Here is a 24,324-nt window from a genome sequence, read left to right on the forward strand (position 1 = left end):
AGTAGCAAATGAGGATCTGGCAGTCAGGTGATAAATAATTGAAGTGAAAATCCACAATGTTCATTACATATACAAGTAGGTCAAAAGAGTATGATTTGATAAGATCTCACTCATTTGTGGAATATAATGAACAATATAAACTGATGAACAAAAACAGATCCAGAGACAGAGAAGCATTGATCAGACCCTCAAACCTCAGAGGGAAGGCAGAAGAGGGTGGGGGAAGGGAGAGAGATCAACCAAAGGACTTGTATGCATGCATATAAGCATAACCAATGGACACAGACACTAGGGGTGTGAGGGCATGAGCGGGGGGGGGGGGGGGGGGGCAGGCAAGGGGACAATGGGGGGTTAAGGACACATGTAATACCTTAATAAATAAAAAAATATATGTATAGAGCAGTAAGAAATAAAAAGTATACCTGGTATAAAAAGAAAAAAAAAAAAGAATAGAGATCCTTGGGAAAAATTACAAAAACCATGAATATTTTTCCAACTGTGACCCTTCTTTATGATGATATGAAAAAAATTAGGTTTGAAGAGAAGACTGTCAAGTTATTATAATAATTTTAATAGGAATTTTTAATACAGTGAGATTATACAGAAGACTATGTAAAATATATGTGTAATTTAAAGGATATTCCTTGGTCAGGAAATAGAGCATTGTCAAGCACCCAGAGGCCTTCTACTTGGTGCCTTTATCAATCCTTTCTATGCCTTTAGAGGTAACTTATCCTGTGTCCTGATCTTTTCCTCACAGTTTTTTTAGTTTCATCATCTCTGTATGCTTCACTAAGTAATTTATAATTAGTCATTTTTAATTTGCAAGCATTCCTTTGTGTCTTGCTGCTATTATTTAACACGTTTCTGATATTCTTATTGTGGTGTGAGACTCTAGTTCAGTGATGGTGAACCTATGACATGCGTGTCAGAGGTGACACGAGAACTCATTTTTTGGGTTGATTTTTCTTTGTTAAATGGCATTTAAATATATAAAATAAATATCAAAAATATAAGTCTTTGTTTTACTATGGTTGCAAATATCAAAAAATTTCTATATGTGACACGGCACCAGAGTTAAGTTAGGGTTTTTCAAAATGCTGACACGCCAAGCTCAAAAGGTTCGCCATCACTGCTCTAGTTCATTAATTTCAGTCCTGTATTGTATTCCTGAGAAATGAAGGAGTATATATTATTTTTGACACAGTTGATATTTTGTATTTTTTCCAAAAGCCTAAAAATATTTTTCTTTATCCAGCAAACTAGAGGCCTGGTGCACAAAATTCATGCACAGGCAGGGGGTGGGGGTCCCCTCAGCCCAGCCTGCACCCTCTCCAATCTGGGACCCCTTGGGGGATGTTCGACTGTCCCTGGGATCGGGCCTAAACCAGCAGCTGGACATCCCTCTCATAATCCTAGACTGCTGGCTCCTAATTGCTCACCTGCTTGCCAGCCTGATCGCCCCTCAGTGTCTCTGTATGCCGGCCTGATCGCCCCTAACTGCCCCCTGCTGCCGGCTAGGTTGGTCCCAACTGCCACCTCCCTGCTGGCCTGGTCTCTCCTAACTGCCCCGCCCTGCAAACCTGGTCACCCCTTACTGCCCCCCCCCCCCCACCAGCCTGGTTGCCCCTAACTGCCCCCCCCCCCCCTGCCGGCCTGGTCGCCTCTTACTGCCCCCCATGCCGGCCTGGTTGCCCCCATCTTCCCCCCTTTGCCGGCCTGGTTGCCCCACGCAGCCTGCTATTTGGTCATTTGGTCATCCTTCACTAACCCCCCCTGCCAGCCTGGTCGCCCCACGCAGCCTGCTGTTTGGTCATTTGGTCATCCTTCACTAACCCCCCCTGCCAGCCTGGTTGCCCCACGCAGCCTGCAATTTGGTCATTTGGTCATCCTTCACTAACCCTCCCCTGCCAGCCTGGTCGCCCCACGCAGCCTGCTGTTTGGTCATTTGGTCATCCTTCACTAACCCCCCCTGCCGGCCTGGTTGTCCCATGCAGCCTGCTGTTTGGTCATTTGGTCATCCTTCACTAACCCTCCCCCGCCAGCCTGGTTGCCCCACGCAGCCTGCTGTTTGGTCATTTGGTCATCCTTCACTAACCCCCCCTGCCGGCCTGGTTGTCCCACACAGCCTGCTGTTTGGTCATTTGGTCATCCTTCACTAACCCTCCCCTGCCAGCCTGGTCGCCCCACGCAGCCTGCTGTTTGGTCATTTGGTCATCCTTCACTAACCCCCCCTGCCGGCCTGGTCGCCCCACACAGCCTGCTTGTTCAGTCGTTAGTTCGTCCGTCACTAACCCCCTTGCCGGCCTGGTCATAGGCAGCCATTTTTTGAGGGTGAGGGCGTGAGGGTTAATTTGCATATCACCTCCTTAGTATATAGGATACTTTGTAAGTGGCTATTGTTCTATGTGCTTTTTTTTCTTTTTTTTTTTTTCAGCTGCATGTGACAAAAGAACCAAATAAGCAAAGCTTAAACCAGCGGTTCTCAACCTGTGGGTCGCGACCCCTTTGGCGGTCGAATGACCCTTTCACAAGGGTCGCCTAAGACCATCCTGCATATCAGATATTTACATTACAATTCATAACAGTAGCAACATTACAGTTATAAAGTAGCAACAAAAATAATTTTATGGTTGGGTCACAACATGAGGACTGTATTTAAAGGGCCAGAAGGTTGAGAACCACTGGCTTAAACGATAATGAACTTAGTATCTTAGTGATTTCATTTCATACAATCTTAATTTCTGTCTCTTACATATAATGAAACTTAAAAGGAAAATTCTAACCAGAGGGAAAGATTCAGAACAAATATGGCAGATGTCCTTACCTCTACACATTGATAACATAAATACTTAAAACAGTATAAAATGGTAAAAGATAGGAAGAGACATTTCACAAAGAAATAGGAAAACTAGTATGCAGGAAAAATGTTAAATTGCATAGAGATTTTAACATTTGCACTAGAATTAAAGTCGTTTCTTTTATGGCACCTTTTTTTTGTTAAATCTCTTTGTGGAACCCAGTAATTTCCAAGCAGTTATTTTTTAAGAAGGTTGGTTCAAAAATCTACAAAGTCAAAGTCAAGTTCTGGTAATTTTTAATTTTCTTGCATTAGCAATTCTTCTAGTACAGTATGATTTACTATGTCATCAAACAAAGACAGCATTAGAGAGTGTACATGGCAGGGTAAAATTAAACACATGCTCACAATCAAATTAATGTATTTCATCTGTCTTCAACTAATAACAATCTGTCATGTTATCTATCTGAGTAGGGGCATAAACAGTTTATTTTGTGTTTGGAGTAACTTCCTGGAGGTAGTTAATGTGACAAGTAGTTTGTTTGAATTGAGTATAACCAGATCAACACTCTAGATGTTTCCTTGATAACCTAAAAATTACTGTGAAAATCTGTGCAAGTGCTATATTTGTATTTTGTTTTTACTTTTTTAAGTTAGACAGTGACATATTTTACAGTCATTTCACTGAGAATATTCTGTTTCTGACATCATACGTGGACTGAGGAGCACAAATAGTTTATACTTTTCATGTTTTTTCCCAGTGACAGAATAGACAGTGAAATAATTAATTAGCACCATGTAATACTTTCCATTTTTTAAAAAAAGTGTGAAGTAATGCAATCTGGTGTGAGTAAAAAATTCATATTCATTATAGAATATGTTCTTATAGCATGTTGAAAATGAATATTTAGGAAGATAGGAATGTTATAAAGTTCAGGCCAATATAACAAGTAATATCACCCCTAACCGGTTTGGCTCAGTGGATAGAGCGTTGGCCTGCAGACTGGAAGGTCCCAGGTTCAATTCTGGTCAAGGGCATGTACCTTGGTTGCGGGCACATCCCCAATAGGTGGTGTGCAGGAGGCAGCTGATCGATGTTTCTCTCCCATCGATGTTTCTAACTCTCTATCCCTCTCCCTTCCTCTCTGTAAAAAAATCAATAAAATATATATTAAAAATTAATATCAATATTATTGTGATGTTTTTAAGAATTTTCAATTTTACTGAAAATTTTACATCAGTCTGATAAGTAGCCCTGATTATTGTATGCTTGATATATCTAGTTTTTAAGCTATTTGTTACAGTTGGTACTGTATTTTTAAAGACTATTCTGTTCACTATATCTAGGGGTGGGGAATCTTTTTTCTGCCTAGGTTCATTTGGATATTTATAACATTATTTGTGGGCCATAAAGAATTATCAACTTAAAAATTAGCCTGCTATATTTGGTCAGTCATTTAATTAACTCTCCCCTGATGCTTTGGCAGGGCCAGACCAAATGATTTCAAGGGCCTTATCCAGCCCATCCGCTGTACATTCCCCACCCTTGCTATGGATAGATGCAATGAAGATGCCTGAATGCCAGTAAACAAATAGGCCTTAAAAAGAGAAGTTTTCATAGGAAACCATCAACAACAAAAAAAGACAACTTACTGAATGGGAGAAGATATTCGCCATGATACATTGATAAAAGGGGTTAATATCCAAAATTTATAAAGAACTCAGACAGCTTAACACCAAATAAACCAAACAATTAAAAAATGGGCAAATAACCTGAATAGACACTTCTCCAAAAAGGACATGCAGATGGCCAATAGACATATGAAAAGATGCTCAATGTCACTAATCATCAGAGAAATGCAAATTAAAACCACAATGAGATACCATCTCACAGCTGCCAGAATGGCTATCATCAATAAATCAACAAACGACAAATGTTGTTGATTTGGAGAAAAGGGAATCCTTGTGCGCTCTTGGTGGGAATGCAGACTAGTGCAGCCACTATGGAAACTGTGGATGTTCCTCAAAAAATTAAAAATGGAACCGACTTATGATCTAGTGATTCCGCTTCTGGTATATTTCTTTAGAAACCCAAAACACTAATTTGAAAGAATATGTGCACTTCTATGTTCACTGCAGTATCCTATATAATAAAGAGCTAATATGCTAATTAGACTGAACAGCAGAATGACCATCCGAAAGCCGGGGCTGCGAGGGGCTGTCAGGGCTGGCTGAGGCAGCCAGGGCTGCAAGGGCCGAGCCCCTTGCACGAATTTCATGCATCGGGTCTCTATTCCTATATAATAAAAGCCTAATATGCTAAGTGTCGGTTCAGCCAATCAAAGCGTAATATACTAATGATATGCTAAGGCTGCTCAACTGCTCGCTATGACGTGTACTGACCACCAGGGGGCAGACAGTCGACTGGTCAACCAGTCACTATGATGTGCACTGACCACCAGGGAGCAGACGCTCTGACTGGTATGTTAGCTTGCTGCTGGTGTCTGGCCGATCGGACTGAGCGAGATGGGCCAGACACACCCTGGAGCCCTCCTGCGGTCCCTCCCCAGCTGGCCAACCTCCTGCGTACCTCCCTGGCCCCAATCGTGCACCAGTGGGGTCCCTTGGCTTGGCCTGTGCCCTCTTGCAATCCGGGACCTCTCAAGGGATGTCAGAGAGCCGGTTTTGGCCTGATCCTGCAGGCCAGGCCTAGGGAACCCACTGGTGCATGAATTTGTTATTTATAATAGCCAAGATATGGAGGCAACCCAAGTGCCCATCAATAGACAAACGGATAAAAAATAGTGGTACATTATACAATAGAATATTACTTGGCCATAAAAAGAATGAAATCTTACTACTTGAGACCGTATGGATGGATCTAGAAGGTATTTTGCTAAGTTAAATAAGCCAGACAAAGACAAATGTATGATTTCACTTACATGTGGAATCTAAAGAACAAGATGAACAAACAAAACAGAAACAGACTCATAGACAGAAAGAACAGACTGATGGTTGCCAGAAGGGAGAAGAATGGGGGTTGGTTGAAGAAGTTACAAAATAGTCATAGGGATGTAAAATAAAGTGCAGGGAATACAGTCTTACTGTGTATACAGTACCAGGCAGGTACTTGAAATATTGGGAGGGACACTTTGTAAAGTATATGATTGCCTAATTGCTGTGCTGTACACCTGCATCAAATACAAAATAATGTTGAATGCAAACTGTAATTGAAAAGCAAAATTAAAAAGAAGTTGTCATAGACTTGCATGATTAGCATGTGTGTGTTTTAGAAGTGAAAATATATACATAATTTTAAACACGTAAATTAAATTTAATAAATTATTAAAGGTATTAAGCTCATTATTGATATTTCTATCTCTCCCTCTCCCTTCCTTTCTCTGAAATTAATAAAAAGAAAAAAAGATTCAAATAATCTGTGAGTGGGGATATGGATGAAACAAGATTGCTCATGTTTGGATAATTGTTCAGGCATCTTTCCTTGTATTTTCCAACAAAATGTATTGACAAGGGAAAATGTATTTCTGTTTTCAGACTGTTTTCTATGTATTACTTGAGCCTTTTAATGGCAGAAAAAATATTTCTACAATTGTAAATTTAAAACATTTTTTCCTAGTAAGTAAAAATACAAAATATTCTTCTCAGTTTATAATTAAGTTTAATGTAATTTTTTGACTCTTAGATTGAATATTGCATAACCCAAATTACAGAGACAACTATACTATAATGCTTAGGTTTTTATTACCTTTCTAATTATAATTTCAAGTTATCATTAGTGAATAACTCAAGACTTGGTATATTAGAGGAAGAGATTCATTTTTAACAAGTAGATGTAGATCTGTATTTTAAATTGTTTTTCTATTAGTTAAGGTAATGTTAGATGCTAGACAAACAGTCCCTAAAATTTCAATATCTTAGTTCCTAGTAGAGATGCACGTTAGTTCTTCATTGCATTGGTCAGAAGTTTGTCTCATGGTCACACCTAATTGCAAACTAATCTGGGAAGTGTAGTGTTGCTAACCAATCTGCCCATCTTATCATTATATGTCTACTAGAGGCCCGGTGTACGAATTCGTGCATAGGTGGGGTCCCTCCTGGCTGATCAGAACTGTCTTGCTCAGTCCTGATCGGGGCTTGGGGGAGGGACTGTGGGAAGTTGGCCGGCCAGCGGGAGAGACCGCAGGAGGTTGGCCAGCTGTGGGAGGTTGGCTGTGGGAGCTCACTGACCACCAGGGGACAGCTCCTGCATTGAGTGTCTGCCCCCTGGTGGCTAGTGCACATCATAGCTACCGGCTAGTTGTCCAGTTGTCTGGTAATCAGGTCATAACGGTCACTTAGGCTTTTATATATATAGATTTTTCTCTTTTTGTTAAGAACAGCGAAGGATCTTAGGTTTCACCCTGCTTGAAGATAACAAATTAGCTTACTACCTCCATGGATACTGGCAGAATGTATGAGACTCCTGGGTCTGAGATGAAAGACTTTATTACTCATAGCAAGCAGGATAAGTTCCATATTTTCATTGGTTCTCTTTGCACCCCAAGTTTCACCTGGGCAATGTGACCTCCATAGATGATGTGCATGCAGTGATCTGTATTACAACTGAGGAACCCAGAGTTAAGGGAACCTAAATCTTTTATAATAGGTCAGAAGTCAACCTCTGACCTTTGCTCTCAAGGGAGATATTATTATTATTATTTAATGATCTTAAATATAATATTACATGCAACAGGGGAGATACTATTTTTATTATACCAGTCAATAAAGAGACTTGCAGTTTGTGTCTGAGGGAGACATTAGCTGTATGTATGCTGCTTGCCATGCAAACATCTTTGAAAGGATAGTTTAAAACAAAAGCTCATTTTAAGATTTTACTTTTCTCAATTTATTGTTAAACTTTATTTTTAAAATTCTAGTATATTTTTCTGTCATTTACACACATATATGCATATATAATATGCTTACAAAGTAAGAATTTTACCATATGCATAATTGTGTACTCTACATTTTAACATCCTAAGGTATTGTGTATTTTACCTAGTAGTCTTTTTCCAGCTTTGTTATATACTAGAGGCCCAATGCACGAAATTTGTGCAAGGGCCTTGGCCTTGGCCCCCACCCGCTGTGGCTTTGTCCAGAAGGACGGATGTCTGGAACGTCCGATCTAATTAGCATATTATGCTTTTATTATTATAGATAATATAATTGACATATAACATTGCGTAAGTTTAAGGTACACAGTGTGTTGATTTGATACGCTTATGTACTGCAAAATGATTACTCCAAATGGTTAGCTAACATCTGCACCATATCACAGAATTGCCAGGGCTCAACTTTCTTCTTAATCAACTTAGATTCCTTTCTTCATAAATGTAATTACTACATTGCGTTTACTGTCTTCAAATTCCCCGTCCTTTTCATTTATTTTAAGTGGTTGAGAAAACCTTAGTTCTACTTTAATGCAAATCTATATCCACCCATGCAGCTAAATGAATGTGGCTGCAACAAAACCCACCAATACACTGTGTCTCATTTTAAATCCAGGGGTAACTATTTTCAAATGACTTTTCGGTATTTTTCAAATCTCATATAAAATCCATTAGCGTATTCTATTTACTTTTTATCCTGAACATATTTTGAGAGTCTGCCCCACTTTTTACTATCTCTGTTGCTACCACTCTTGTCCTAAGTAACATTCTCTCTCTCTTAGATTATAGCCCCTCAATGGCTTCTCTGCTTTACATTTGACCCTCTATAGTTTATTCCCAAAAAAAGAGCCCAGAGTCTTTTAAAATGTGAGTCAGATTATAACTTTTTCCCCTCACAACCCTCCAGTAACTTCCTATCTCTCTTAAAGTGGCCGACGCACACTGCACAATATGGCCCTGGCTTTTTAAACCTCATTTCACGCTATTTCCCTCTCTTGCCAACTGATTTTAGCCACTCTGGCCTCCTGGCTTTTCCTTGAGTATGCTAAGAATAATCTTCATTAGGACCTTTGCATTTCATTTTCCTCTGCTTGGAAGACTTTCTCCCAGATATTCTTGGTCCTTAGCCTTCTTAAGGTTTTTTACCTAGCTGTTTAAAATACCCCTGCCCCTTATGTACCCTTTATCTTTCTTCATAAAATCTATCAGCATTTGTCATACTATAGAATATACTTGTTGGTCCTTTCCCCTTCATTAAAATGTAAGCTCATTGTTAAATCTGCAGCATCCAGGACAGTGCCTGACACTCAGATATTTGTTGAATAAATGAATGAATCATCAGTAAAGTTATACATTGAAATTGTTAAGCAGGATGTAATATGGTTGAGGTAAAAGAAATGGCATATACACTGAGTGGCCAGATTATTATGACCACCTGATGTTTGTAGACAAATTAGCTATAATTTTGTGCTGAAGTTGCCAGAGGACCAGACCATTATAAATAGGGAAGCAGGTTGTTTACCACGACCGTAGAAGTGATTTTTTTCTGAAGATATGGGTAAACAACGTAATTTAACAGCCTTTGAATGTGGGATGGATGGAGATATATATATATTTACAACCTGCTTCCCTATTTATAATGGTCTGGCCCTCTAGCAACTTCAGCTCGAAATTATAGCTAATTTGTCTACAAACCTTAGGTGGTCATAATAATCTGGCCACTCAGTGTATACAATATTAATGCCTTTGTCCTTCATATTGTGATGTTGGAAGGATATATGCCAAAATGTTAATAGTAGTTGTCTTTAGTTAATGGCATTTTAAATTTCATTTTCATAGTTGTTTTTCTGAATATTTGGGAAATGAGCATATATTACTGTTATTAGGGTGGCTTGGTTGGTTGGAGTGTCATCCTGTACACCAAAAAATTGTGGGTTTGATTCCTGGTCTGGGCTGCAGGAGGCAACCTATCAATATTTCTTTCTTCTTCCTCTTCCTCCTCCTCTTCCTCCTCCTCCTCCTCCTCCTCCTCCTCCTCCTCCTCCTCCTCCTCTTCTCTCCCTCCAGTCCCTTCCTTTCTCTCTAAAATCAATAAAGAAACAACATATCCTCAGGTGAGGATAAAAATATATATATATATGTGTGTGTGTGTGTATATATATATATATATATATATATATATATATATATATATCACCTTGAAAAATGATGTGCTTTACTGAAGGACGTAAAGGAAATTAAATCATGTAGCAGTAAGTGTTATCACATGTATGATAGGTAGGTACTGGATAATAATTTTAAGAATATTCTTAAAAATAGAAGAAAAGAAAGATTTTACTAGTACTCTAGTAAATGAACCCTCTTAATGTTAAATTCTAAGACAACAAAAGGAAACTTTGTAGTGAAGTTGTGTTTTTTTTTAATCTCTGCTGTCTCATTTGTCAGAATTTCAGTCATTTAAAATAACTTTTATATCCTTAATTGTCTTTTATGTTCATATACTGGGGATGACTTTTTGAGAAACGATTATATCTTTTTCATCTGTGGGTTCTTACTACCTAGCACAGTACTTGGTATATAATAGGTACTCAATAAATGCCCCCCCCCCCCCCCCAATTGATCAGTGACATACTGGTCTTTTATTGCTATCTTCATTAGGAAAACTTTGGCTTGGAGAGTAAATTACCCAATGTTATAGATAACTTATGTGATAGTTGGGGAGTTGTAGGGAAGGGTGGAGGGAGAGAAAAAAAGAGAAAGAAAAACGTTGAACAGTGATAGATGGTTCCATTTGAAAAAATAAGTACACACACACAAAATGACAAACTTGCTTTTAAAAAAAAATGGTAGTTACTCATGGGGGATTTTTTCTAATGTCAGGATTTGTTCTTACTCTTGTTGGATTAGGAAAGTATTTTAGCTTTAATATTATGATAACCTAGATATATAAATGTCAGTGCTAATAGCTTAGTATTTTAGTCTTGTATAAATTGATGCCTGTGGTATCTGGACATTTTTTGACCTTTTCTTGTAAATAAGGTCTTAGTGATGTTTAAGGAATAGCAACTTGTGGTCATAAAAGAAAAACTCCATATTATTCAAGCTAAGCAATATAAATGGGACTCAGAATCCCTGACTAAATAAAAATTCTCCTAGAGAAAAATCTCTTGAGCCTACAAACTAAAGACCTTCAATACAATTTTAAATAAAACCTTTTATGTAAAATGAGAGCACTTTTTAGTTGATAATCAATTGACACTATTATGTAGGCTCACTAGATTTGCAAATTTACAAGTTTTTACAAGTCAGTTGGGTCCCTTCCTCAGGAAATCAGTTTAACTTTTTCCCTCCTATATTGACTCAAAGAACCCAGTTGTCCTTAAATCCTGTGAATATATTTGCCTTATAATTTGACGGCATTGAGTCAACACCCTTATAGGGTTTCTAGTGTTGTAAAGAGAGAAACTGTTCAATAAAGGGTCACATTTGAAAAAATAGACTGTGCCAGATGAAACCAGTACTGGATATGAATACTGTGCTTTGCTTTAAAGAACCTGCAAGTATTCAAGGAAATAAATGTTTACCCCTTACTTTCGAAATGCATACTTTAGGTTTGGAAAGTAGCTGAGCTGTCTCCTTGTAAAATTAAACCATGGCTTTAAATAAATTAAGTACACTATGAAATATTGATATCTTTTAGCAGAAAATTAATTACATATTTATTGAATATTAATATTTATAAAATTTGCAGAACTATTCTAATTATTAAAGTAATTAAACTGTTTCAGTTAAATATGAATCTTTCAATTAATCTCTGTTTAAACATAATATACGAAGGAAATCTTTTTTGAGTATCATCAATGTTCCAGAAGCTATAGAGATAATAAGAATGATAGCTTTCATTTTTTGAGCACTTATCAGGTACTGGACATTTGCACTATACATAGATTAATTCTCAAACACTCCATATAAGGTAGATATATGTGTTATTCTTAGTTTTTAGGTTTAGAAACTGAGGCATAAAAAAGTTAAGGAAATTGCCTAAGATTACGCAGTTAGTGCCTAAGCTGGGATATAATACTGGAAGATAAGTCAAACTTAAACATGTTAAAGTATATTGATTGACTCTAATATTTTTTCTCTGTTTCTGTTCACCTTTCTAGTTGATTTGGAGCATATGCGAACAGTAAAACCTGAAAAACACTTGAGGTTTTGCCAGGAAAATGGTTTTAGTAGCCACTTTGTCTCAGCAAAGACAGGAGACTCTGTAAGTAACAATGAAAATGGATCTTATGAGTGAGGTTTTACGTTTATTTATTAATATTCATAGGAAGTGATTTCCATTATTTTTTGCAACAAATTAATGCTTATTGAAGATATAAAATAGACTAGATTAGATGTAACATGTTTATTCTGTTTATATTACTTTTGTAATTCATTTAACATAAGTTTATGGTTGTTTAAGAGTTTAAAAAGAATATAAATCCCCATAATTTCAGCATTCAGAGATGACTGCTAATCTCATATGATGATTCATTCCTTCTAGTCTTCTTTTTCTGATCCTCACAAATATTAGTGCTCCTGCCAGCAGTTTGCATTTGCTGAGTGCCCACTTTGTGTATTTCTTTTTCTAAACTTATTTCCTTAGTGACCTCATCTAGTCTCGTGGCTTTGATCAGACTCAATGTTCAACTGTCCACCTAAGACCTCTGCTGAGATGTCTGATAGGCAGTCCAAGTTTAATTCAGGTCCATTGTGAGCTGTTGGTATTCCCTCTTCAAATCTCTCACAGTCTTCCCACTTCAGTAAATGGCAGTTCTATCAATTACTAAATCCAAAATTATATTGGAGTTATCCTTGAACCCTCCTTTCTTTACACCCCAAGTCCTCTTGGCTCTACTTTCAAAATATGTCCAGAACTTGGTGGTTATTTCTTATATTTGCACTGCTACCACTTTGTTTCAAGCCCTCATCATCTCTGACATTAGTATCTTCACTGGTTTCTCTTTTGTACCCTTGATCTTCTCTAGTAAGTACTTAGTACAGCAGCCGGGTTGAACCTATCAAAATAGAAGTTACAACAAGCCACTGTCCCAGGGTTTCCATTTTACTCAGAGAACAAGCCACAGCCCTTCTGATAGCCTCCCAGATCTTACATGATTTGTAATCTCTGCTTATTTTCTTGTACAATCCATCTCTTCCTCTCCATTCTACCACACTAACTTTCCTGTTTTTCCTTAAACATTGACTATCAGTGAACTATAATATATATTACTTTTTGAGGTGCAAATGACATAAGCCTTTCAGAGTATGTATCTCTTTTTGATTAGAAATCAAAATTAAATTAATAAAATTGTGATAAATATTCAGTAAGTAATCATGAGGTAAGTAGGGATAAGAAAATGATAGTACACTTATGAAGCAAAGACAAGTTATACCTTACAGGTGAACTCTGGATTGGAGTGCTAGAAATCATAACATAAGCTAACAGTGTATGAAAAGTCTGTTTATAGAGAAGTGTTTGTAGACTTTTGCTTATTGATAATGGAGTATACTGCTCCTTCACTCTGAACTGATAAAATACAGTAGGGATTTTTAAGTTGTTCTGCTCAAAAGATGTGGAGAGTTTATTGACTTGAGAGCAGCAAAGATTTTTAAGGTATCGACTAAAGCCAGGTCAAAAGACCAATTTAAAGTTGGCAGTGAAAAGCCCAGGTAGTATACTGTATTCTCATTTTCTTCAGCACCTGTAGGTGTTTGTTTTGCTAGTATTTTTTTAATGTGGTCACTGTAATTGTCTTATGTTAAATCTTTAAAATGTAAGTTTTTAGGGATTTATGTTTAGATCAATTTACTGAATTTTATGAATTTGTTCAATTTATGGGTTTAATGACTTAAAAGTTTATTACATTTAAAATTTTGTTGTCTCTGACAAATAAAGCTATTTTTTTTTTTTTTTTTTTAATATATTTTATTGATTTTTTACAGAGAGGAAGGGAGAGAGATAGAGAGTGAGAAACATCGATGAGAGAGAAACATCGATCAGCTGCCTCCTGCACATCTCCCACTGGGGATGTGCCCGCAACCCAGGTACATGCCCTTGACCGGAATCGAACCTGGGACCCTTCAGTCCGCAGGCCGACGCTCTATCCACTGAGCCAAACCGGTTTTGGCAAATAAAGCTATTTTTGGAATAACCTGGTGCATCATATTTTGTAATTCTTGCTATTTATCATTGTTTAGAAAGTTCAGTTTATTTGAAGGTAACTAAGCATGCCTGTTTTAAATAATTTAAACTTATTTTTGCTTTGTAGGTATTCCTGTGTTTTCAGAAAGTTGCTGCTGAAATCCTTGGAATCAAATTAAACAAAGCAGAAATAGAACAGTCACAGGTGATTATATTGAACTTTATATTTAAAGAGTAATTTATTTCTTTTTAGTAGTTGGAATAATTAAGTCCTAGTCTCTTCGTGGGTTTGATGATTATTCACTGTACTGCACATTATATCTCTGGCTTTACTACTTTAGTGTAAGTTTGTACCCTTAACCGTATCTACCCTGTCCTCCCGCCCCTCATTTCCCAGTAACACCATTTTATTCTCTGTTTTTACAAGTTTGGCTTTTTAAAGTTTCACATATAAGTGATATCCTGCAGTATTTATCTTTCTCTGTGTGACTTACTTCACTTAGCATAATATACTTAAGTTCATTCATGTTGTTGCAAGTGGCTGAATGTCCTCCTTTCTCATGGCTGAATAATATTCCTGTGTGTGTGTGTGTGTGTGTGTGTGTGTGTGTGTGTATACCACATTTTATTTATCCATTCATTTGTTGTGGGATGGTTAGGTTGTTTCCATATCTTGGCTGTTGTAAAAAAACACTGCGATGAACATTGTGGTACATATATCTTTTTGAATTAGTGTTTTCTTTTTTTTGGACAAATATCCAGGAATGGAACTGTTGGATCATATGATAGTTCAATTTTTAGAGGAACCTCCATAGTGTTTTTTATAGTGGCTGCACCATTTACATTCTTACCAACAGTGCACAAGGGTTCTCTTTTCTGCACATCCTTGCCAGGACATCTCTTGAGTTCCTGATGATAGCCATTGTGTGAAGTGATAGCTCATTGTGGTGTCAATTTACATTTCCCTGATGATTAGTGATGTTGAACATCTTTTTCATGTGTTTGTTGGCCATTTGGATGTAAAGGACTAGAGGGGAAAAAGACAAAGAAGTTCAGGTTTTATATTTTTTGTTTATATATACAAGGTATATATTAAAACCAAAAATATATATGGAAAAAGAGGAAGGGAGGGAGGGAGGGAGGGAGGAAGGAAGGGAGGAAGGAAAAGAAGGAGAGAGAGAGAGGGAGAGAATGGAGGGAGGGCGGGCGGGGGGCGGGGGTGGGGTGGGAGAGGGAGATGTGAATGGTTTCTCTGGGTTTTATGCCATTTAAAAGATACCTGAGGGGATTTGGTATAATGTTTGAAGGTGTTTTTATTCATTTTATAGGAGATGGTAGACTCACTGAGTCACGTGGAAATTGATGCTACAGTAATTTAGTTTGTGACAAATATTTGTAATAAGGCTGTAGTCTTAATTTCATTCACTGATTTATTTAAAGAGATTCTGTTATTTTAGTTCTAACCTAGATCATTACTGTTTGGGAGTCATAAAATGACTTATCAGCACATTGTGCAAGTTTTATAAGGAAGAGATAGGGGAAGAAAGAGAAAAGAAATGGAATGTAGTTTCTGAACACAGCAAACATTTTTTGAGGGTCTACTTTGTGCCAGGGACCACAGAGATGAATAAGTCCTTGTCCTCAAGGAACTCCCAGCACAAATGGGCAGACAAGTATTTAAACAATTAAGTATACTCTAGTTGCATTTCGCACAATTCCCAATTTAGTTGATAGTTTCATTTTCATTGTTTATTTGTTCTCTTTTCTCCCCTGCCCCAACCATTCTCCTCTAAGATAGTATAAAAGTTGGGAAGGGTTGTTAACAAATGTCCTAGTTTCTGAGATTGTTCAGAATTTTTTGTTTACAAAGTAGTCAAACCTTTACGAGAAAAAATAAATTTACTACTGCCGTTCTCTCGGAAGTTTAGTATTCAGCTCCTTAATAATGCATTAGGTAGTCTGAAATGAAAATGTACTATCTTGTATGTTATCTCTCTCTGTCTGAATTGCAAGGATGTTTTGCCATATATACTTGGTGTTCAAAGTTCTTAATACATTCTTAATACATTTTAAACCTTGACAGTTTCACTTGCCAGTTAATAAACTATGAATTTCTGTTTGGTTTAAATTAAGTATGCATTAGTTTTTTCTAAACAAAAATTTCATATCTGAGATACTCACTAAACTTGCTAAAAATATATATTCTTTATGTGACCTCTGAATACTTTTATACTCTATATAAAAGTTTCTAGTATAGGGCATATAGTAGGCATGTTTAAGATTTTAATTCTGTTTTACTTAGTGTATAACTGTAAACACAAATGCCTTTAACCCCTGATACTTCTCTTAGGAACTTAGATTCTTCTTACCTAGATGTTAATATTTTTGTATCATTTTGTCAAATAAGTTTACAAAGACTGCACAAGTGTTTCTTTATTTTTTATCCTAAATATCACCTGTCTTCCTTATAGAACATATTTACCCACTTTGTTCATACTAATCTAAACCTCAGATATTGAACATTGCTTAATGAATTTCCATATCATATCTTTCTCTAATCACCTTTTAAATTTATTTTTTCATATAGTTTCAAAACTACATGGGACTTTAGAGACCATGTAGATAAACCCTTTTTTTTTTAATAGCGTAGTCCATCATGAAGAACAAAGAGGTGAGTAACTTGCCAAAAGCGATGAATGTTAGTGGCAGCACATTTTGTGGAAGAACAGGAAGAGTAGCTGTCTTTAAGTTCCTACAGTGTACAGAGTACCATAGTTTTAAATTGCTTTATCCATGCTTTAAATGGCAATCTATGATCTTGTTATACTTTATATTATGGATATATAGCAGACATATATTCTTTAATAGTTTACACATCTGTTTCCCATGCTGGACTCTTACGCGTCTCAAAAACAGAGATCGTGTATTATATTATTTATCTGAATGTCTTCAGTACCTAGAATAGTGATTGTCTTTGAATGAATGATAGTGGCAAATGTTTTTAGCCTTCAAGGTATGTCTACTCTATATCCTGAGCATGACAAACTATGACTTTTCAATGATAAACATGTAACTACTATCTGTATTAAGACACAGTTGCAGAGTAGACCAAATTTATTTTTTGTGTCTTCCCAAGAGTCCATCTCTACTCCTTATACCTTACTTCCCCAGCTCCAAGGTTGCTTTCTTGCTTTCCGTCTAGATAGCTACCACTTCCACTTCCAGGACCCACCGCAGTTATTCTCTACATAATAAGGCCTAAGCTGGTGTTCAAATAAAAGTTGATGTTTTGTAGGTAACATTTTATCTGAAAACATCAATAATGACTTATAAACGGACTGACTCCTGTGAAATCACCTACCATGAAGTTTATGGCCTGGATATTCTGTTTTGCTACTCCTAAAAAGCAAAGCCTTGGTTCTGGTTGCTAGTTCAGAAACTTTGTACAAAGCTTTATGTCAAACAACTAAGGCCCCAAAGAAAGAAAGATGTTGCCTTTTTAGTTCTTCATTAATTGGATGAAAATTAATGCTGAATATCCAAGCCATTTATATTAGTCAGTACATTGACCAAATATTTTGACCATAGGTCAGTAATCTGGTTGTGTTTATAGGATAGGGTTTAAACCAACATTTTGGAGGATTGATGAGTTGCTTACTGATTATGAAAATCCCTTTTCTTTATTGTAACCCACAGTTTGTCGTGAAACAATTAGGTTCGGTGGAGGGCAGATAATGGTGTTCAGTGTTTTACTGACATACTCCTCTTGCAGTACCTCACATTGCTGTTAGCAATGCTTTTGCCCAGTAAATCGCAGTCTTGTCCAGCAGTTAAGCTGCTGCTGGGAATTGGGGCAGAGCCTGCTTAGGCCAATATACTGCACCACCCTACTCATTTACTCCTAGTTCATTCAGTCTTTATAAGTGCCATTGCAACCAGCAGCCTTATTAACATGGTTTTCTATATGTTAATTATTAGATGCTGTTATGAAATAAGAGTTTTCTGAAATAAGATATTTGAAATTATGAAAGAAAAAAAACAGCCAGGATAGTTTAAAGTTGAGCAATTTAGAGAGCATGTTATCTCTGTCATACTTGTCACATGTAGTCTTTTTAAGGGTTATTGCAAACAAAAACCTAACACAGTAGTTTTGATTCTTTAGTTTAGCAAAACTCTTAGGTAGTTGAGAAAATAGCTGTTGTGCTTAAATACTGTATGTCATTTTTTTAAATGACAGAAAAGTGCATTTTGAACTTGTTTTAATTTTATATGAAATACTAGAGGCCCAGTACACAAAATTTGTGCACTGGGGTGGGGAGGTGTCCCTCAGCCTAGCCTGCATCCTCTCCAATCTGAGACCCCTCGGGGGATGTCTGACTGCCGGGGATCGGGCCTAAACCGGCAGTCGGACATCCCTCTCACAATCCGGGACTGCTGGCTCCCGACCGCTCGCCTGCCTGCCTGCCAGATTGCCCCCAACTGCCCTCCCCTGCAGGCCTGGTCACCCCCAACTGCCCTCCCCTGCAGGCCTGGTCGCCCCCAACTGCCCTCCCCTGCTGGCCCAGTCACCCCAACTACCCTCCCCTTCTGTCCTGGTCGCCCCCAACTGCCCTCCGTCGCCCCCAACTGCCCTCCCCTGCTGGCCTGGCTGCCTCTGACTGTCCTCCCCTGCTGGCCTGATTGCCCACAACTGCCCTCCCCTGCTGGCCATCTTGTGGTGACCATCTTGTGACTGCATGGCAGCAGCCATCTTGTGCGAGTGTGTGACGGTCAATTTGCATATTACCTATTTATTATATAGGCTGGGATGACCATGGACATTAGGGTTGTGAGGATTGGGGCAATTGGCATCAAAAGAATATCTTTGAGCCATAACCGGTTTGACTCAGTGGATAGAGCGTCGGCCTGTGGACTGAAAGGTCCCAGGTTCGATTCCAGTCAAGGGCATGTACCTTGGTTGCGGGCACTTCCCCAGTGGGAGGTGTGCAGGAGGCAGCTGATCGATGTTTCTCTCTCATCGATGTTTCTGACTATCTCTCTCCCTTCCTCTCTGTAAAAAATCAATAAAATATATTTTAAAAGAGAATATTTTTGACAAATAGTAAATGTTATTAAATATAAAATTTGTAAATCCTACATGGCTTCCTCTGATATATATATATATATATATATATATATATATATATATATGCATTCTCTTTCATACCTTCAAAGAAAATTAATTACTCCTTCCTCTCTATTACCACAGCATATAGGTCTACTAGTACAGCACTTAACTTGTATGACAATTATCTGTGAATGTATTTCTCTTCCCATGGGTCCCCAGTAACTTGTGAATAGATGCTGAGTAACTTAGCTGTGCATTCCCATTACAGAGTGACTGGCACAGGGTAGATCCTCAGTAATGTTTGTGGAAGGAAATGGAATTAATACTTTTACTGCATGTTAGCATAGTAAAGCACCATAATTCTTGGTTGTTCTCTGAATACTGGGAATTATATATATTATGTGTAATTGTGATATCAAAACTAGAACTCACAACTTGTCTGGGAGGAGCAGACATGTCTATTTTAACAATTAAGTGGAATTATAAAGAATGATGTTTCTTGGATCTTTGCTTGCTTTCCTTCCTTTTATATGTCTATATTCTGCTGTTTTCTTTTGAGACATGTTTAAATTTATGTGTATATTCCTTTTTCTCCTTTGGTGTTCCCTTCTATTTTCAGTCATTGAACATGCTTTCCATTTTTTCTTTCTTTCTTCTTCATCTCATTTATGTTGTACGGAATTGACAGCGTATTGTCAGGGCAGACATAGTGAAGTACCCGGAAGAAGATAATCAACATTTCACCTCTGCTCAGACTAGACTCTGTTCAGTACAGTAGTGCAGGTATAACGGATAAATTACTACAATTTGGGGGAGGAGGGTGGTGAGAACTAGTGAATGCTATCTTGTTCTTTTCCCCTTATGAATAAAGAAGTTCAAATGATTATTGTACATTATTGGAATTAATATTGCATACATCCTGTTTTAGAACTTTGAAATATTGATCCTTTGCCAAGAGACTTACGAATGAAATAAGGAATTGGGAACAAATTAAAATAACATTTCAGTTACTTTCACACGTATTGGTCTTTATGGTTGTGTTTATTACATGTGCAGTGAAGTGGAGAATTGAGGCAGTTATTTCATTATTCATTCCTTACCATTTTTCCTGAAATAGCCTGGTAATTGAAAGAGTACTTTTAAAATTTGTCTCGAATTACTCTTCTTTGTCTGCTTGTGTGTGCAGACTTAGTAAAAGAGTTGAAAACAGTAACGGATTTGTTTTAATGTAAATTATTACCTAGAGATGAATATTAGGGCATATTGCTAAATTTATCATTATCCTTGAATGTGGCTCAGAAAGAAGGAAGGAAGAATTAAAACTATCTTTCAGTTTAAATTATTTTAAAAATATGAGTATGCAGTAATTTTCTAAATTCTCATTCTGTATTTTGTTAGTCATTATTTATAACCCATTAGTGAGCAATTTGGAAGTAAGTTAGGGATTTGGGAGGAACGTTTTAAAAATTGGCAACATTTTAAATATTGAGTTGCTCAAAACATTTCTCCTTTCTATGTGACTTTTAACATTCACACCTCTTCTCACTAACTCACTAATTACTATAAACATTCTTTAAAAAGCTATGGCTGGGGATAGTGGTTTATGGAAGTATTAATAAATAATGACTTTTTTACTTTGAAATAACAAACTCTTGTCTATCAGTTAAACTATGTAAATGATTAATTTTAAACCTTTGCTTTAAGTTTTAACCAGGTTTTAATATTTTATATTAATTTGTCAGGTTTTTATTAGACTTGTGATAACTTCAAGCTTATGTCATAAAACCAGGAAAGACTCAATTAAGGACTTGCAATTAGATACTTAAAACAAAACAAAACCCAACAATGACAAGAAAGCCCCCTTGCCCGCCAATCCCAGCTCTGCACTAGTTTGTTCTGGTTGGTTCTTTTAATATCAGCTCCTGCTTCATTTATGGTGTCTATCATCAGGGGTTCGCCAAAGTTCAGAAAATGAAAATATACTGTAAGGAGCCCTTTCTGAATGTTCTGATGCCCTGATAATGACTCTGTTTTCTTTTATGACAGAGGGTGGTGAAGGCAGATATTGTAAACTACCACCAGGAACCCATGTCAAGACCTGTGAACACTCCTCGAAGCTCTATGTGTGCAGTTCAGTGAGCGCGTGGTCCTGTGTTGGTGTGTTGGCTGCCCTGCCTCTGTGTGGGCTGAGGACCTGGAGGAGCTGATTTATCAGGGGCCATCTCTGTAGCTCAGTTAACCCTTCCCTCCCCGCTGGCTTTCCCTGCGTGTGCTGCTCCCGGCCACAGGCAGCTCCCGGACTGGAGAGAATTCCACTTTGGGACCACACACTTGGAATTCAGATGGAAAGCCCATTCTCTGGAGTTAGACTGCCTCATTGAAAGAGAGTATGTCGGTTCTCTTTCATGTCTTCACTTCTTTTTTCCCAGATGGCAGTTTTTTAAAACAAGTATGGAAGCTATCCAAGTCCTGATCCTCAGCCAGGATTTTGCCACAGCACAGTTTCATTCTCTTATCTGAACTCATACATGGCAAACATGCTTCAGAGTACAGACGGTTAACAAGTAACATATTTTATCTACAGATGCTAAAGAAGGCGACCTTTTGCTGTCTATCATCAGAGAAAATATATAAAGCTGTATCTAACTGAAAATGCTGGAAATAAAGCTGTAATAGAAATATTTTTTCCATTTTTTTTAACAAAGGACCTAAACTGTTTATATTGTAACTGTAGCTCACAGAGTGGTGAGTATTGCTGTTGTACTTTATCACTGTGTCATGGTCATGTGCATTGTGGAATACTCAGGTCCGATGCTGCATGGACTTGGATGGATGCATCCAAGTACCCCAGGACAAGTTAGGCCTGTTGTTGGATCATTGTGGATCAGACCTGTACCTGATGTTCAGATGTTTTTCTCCTGCAAATAAATTTATTTAAATTACTTCTTGGGGGCGAGTTTTCTTTTAGCTATCTTCCTTTTAATATAGAACCAATGTGTATTTGGCTGTAACATCAGTGATCATGTACTGATTCAAGCCCAGACTCTGCAGCCTGACATTCCAGAGGCTCCACGGCAGTGTGCGCCTCTCTCCCTTTCTCAACCTCTGTGCAGAGAGCCCTAGCCTCCCTCCTGTGAGCTGTGTGATGCTCTGCCCTCCTGTCTCTCTGCACAGGCTCCCCCCATCATCCGGAACCCCTCCATCCCTCCCTCCAAGTGTCTGCTTCTGCCATCCAGCCTGTGGTCACCATGAGGAAGGCTCTGTGCAGGGCACGCTTGTCTCATGTTTTCTGAGCTAAGACGCAGTGCCTGGCCTGGTGGGTGCTTAGTATTTGCCACATTGAAACAAGTGAATGCCACCCCTCCACAGTCTCCTCATCTCCAGTCTCCTCATCTCCACAGCCACAAGTTCCCCACGAGCACCTCTCGATGGCCATTGCCCCTGCCTGCCTGAGTCACAGTCATTCGTGTCCTTGTGGTTTACTGTCTCACAGGGCACAAGCTTGCTTAGGGCGGAAAGGGTCTCAGGAGTGCCCAGGCAGGGAGCCTTTCACAGGGAGGTTTGCTACAAGTGTGTGCAGAGATTTTGGACACCCTCACTTTACAGCTGTAAGAAATTTTAGAAAACTTGTTATTTCATGTCCTGCGTGACTAAGAAAACTGAAGTTTAGAGAGAAAAAAGAACTCGCCGGAGGCCATGGAATCACAGAGCCAGACCCCACGTAAATCTCTGGTCTTGGCCAGGGTGGCACTTGTCAGGAGTGATTTGAACTTAAGCAAGTTTAGAAATTGTGACTGCTCTACTCATTAGGCAGTGGGTCCAATCCTATTCTACTTTGGTTTTTATATTTTTCATTGTATAGCAATTAGGCATCCCTTTCATATGCCTTTCAAGGCTATAATCCCTTCAAGGTGGTTCAGTTTATCCTTCTCGTCAACATCTCCCCAATGCTGGCTGGTCAGTTTCCAGGGAGAACATATATTTTCTCTATCCTTCAGGAGAATACAAAGTTGGATGAAAGAGATCTCTACCCTCAAGGATCTTACAGTCCGGTAGGAGAGGTGTCTGTTTGTGTGGTTGCTGCAAAGGCTGTGCTCAGTTGAAGTCTACTGTTAAACTAAACTGCCCAGGGCCTTCCATTCAGGAAGAGGCAAGCCGTGCTCTTCTGCTCATTTTGTGTTGTTTTGCATCCATGTGAAGACTTGAGGATTTTCCGCTTTCTTCAGCCCAGTCATTGCAGCATTCACAGGTTCGACTTGCTGCACATCCCTGTGACTGCAGGTGAGTGCTGCGGGGATGCTGGGGAGGCGGAGAACTTGCACAAGGTCTTCGGTAGGACCAGGTGCTTCCGTGGTGTGTGTATACAGCCAGAGCACCAAATGGAACTGGCCAGGGACGGGGGCCTGTGTAGAATCGCTCTGTCCTGGGCATTTCTGGGCATTGGACACATGAACTATGTGTTTTCTCCTTCAAACCTATGACAGGGGTAGCATTGTCCTCATTTCACACACCGACACCAAATCTGAGAGTCTGTGGTACCACCAGGTGCCTCCTGGAGTCAGAGGTAGAGCCGGGATCCACACAAACCAGTTCTGAGATAGGACGGAGGAGGCTGGGTGCCGATCAGGCTGCCTTCCTTTGGTGAACATCACACAACCAGCCTCCTTCCTGGGACTCCACCAGGCCTGGGTGTTAAGTTGTTCTTTTGGGAAGTGGTGATGGCCGTGCTGAACCACCCACCATCTCCCACCACCGACCCCCTAGACCAGCAATGGGTGTCCAGGGTCTGGTGGGGGTAAGTTTGCCCTCTGCTCACTGAGGTGAGGATGGAAACGGCCGCCTTCCCCCTCGCCTTTGGCCTCATTGGTTTTATGTCTCTCCCAGCTATACTTGCCCCGGCATTGAGACCTTCTGGCTCGAGGACAGCAGGCAGAGAGAACATGCAATATAGCATATGGCCAGAGCAGACTATTCCATATTACAATTTTCCCCATACCTCGGGTTTTATTTTGAAACAAAAACGTGGGAGTCATGCTTATTTTACTTTGTTACCTCTCCTGTCTACAGTTTTTAATTTAAAAAATTACACGTCTTTCCAGCTAGTTTTAGGTACTTTGTCTCCTGAAGCATGCTATAGAGTTTCAAGCTCATTGTGGTCACTTCTGCTGCTTATTGAACTTTTGAAAAACACAAAAGTTTTCAGCCAGAACTGGTCATTGGATGTTGCCTTTCAAGTGCACCCTCTATTATGTGTGGCGAACCGCTGCGGAGTGGTTTTTGG

At 38.7% G+C, this 24,324-nt stretch overlaps 1 protein-coding gene across 2 annotated transcripts in view; it reads left to right on the forward strand.

Annotated features, from left to right (window-relative positions):
* The window catches only part of RAB28 (RAB28, member RAS oncogene family), a 71,371-nt gene extending 49,386 nt beyond the window's left edge, over window positions 1-21,985 (forward strand). The window contains exons 5-8 of one of the 2 annotated variants that reach the window (XM_070411182.1): window positions 11,913-12,016; window positions 14,064-14,141; window positions 19,732-19,826; window positions 21,090-21,175. In XM_070411182.1, the coding sequence (XP_070267283.1) occupies window positions 11,913-12,016; window positions 14,064-14,141; window positions 19,732-19,821 (272 nt within the window). In that variant the 3' untranslated portion in view covers window positions 19,822-19,826; window positions 21,090-21,175. Of the gene's footprint in view, window positions 1-11,912; window positions 12,017-14,063; window positions 14,142-19,731; window positions 19,827-21,089 lie in introns of both variants that reach the window. The other variant, XM_070411173.1, reaches the window with a different exon arrangement.
* Window positions 21,986-24,324: the final 2,339 nt, after the last annotated feature.

This window comes from Myotis yumanensis, unplaced genomic scaffold (genome assembly GCF_028538775.1).
Source record: "Myotis yumanensis isolate MYYU_CA2020_CCGP unplaced genomic scaffold, mMyoYum1.0.hap1 SCAF_1, whole genome shotgun sequence".
Lineage (NCBI taxonomy): Eukaryota > Metazoa > Chordata > Mammalia > Chiroptera > Vespertilionidae > Myotis > Myotis yumanensis.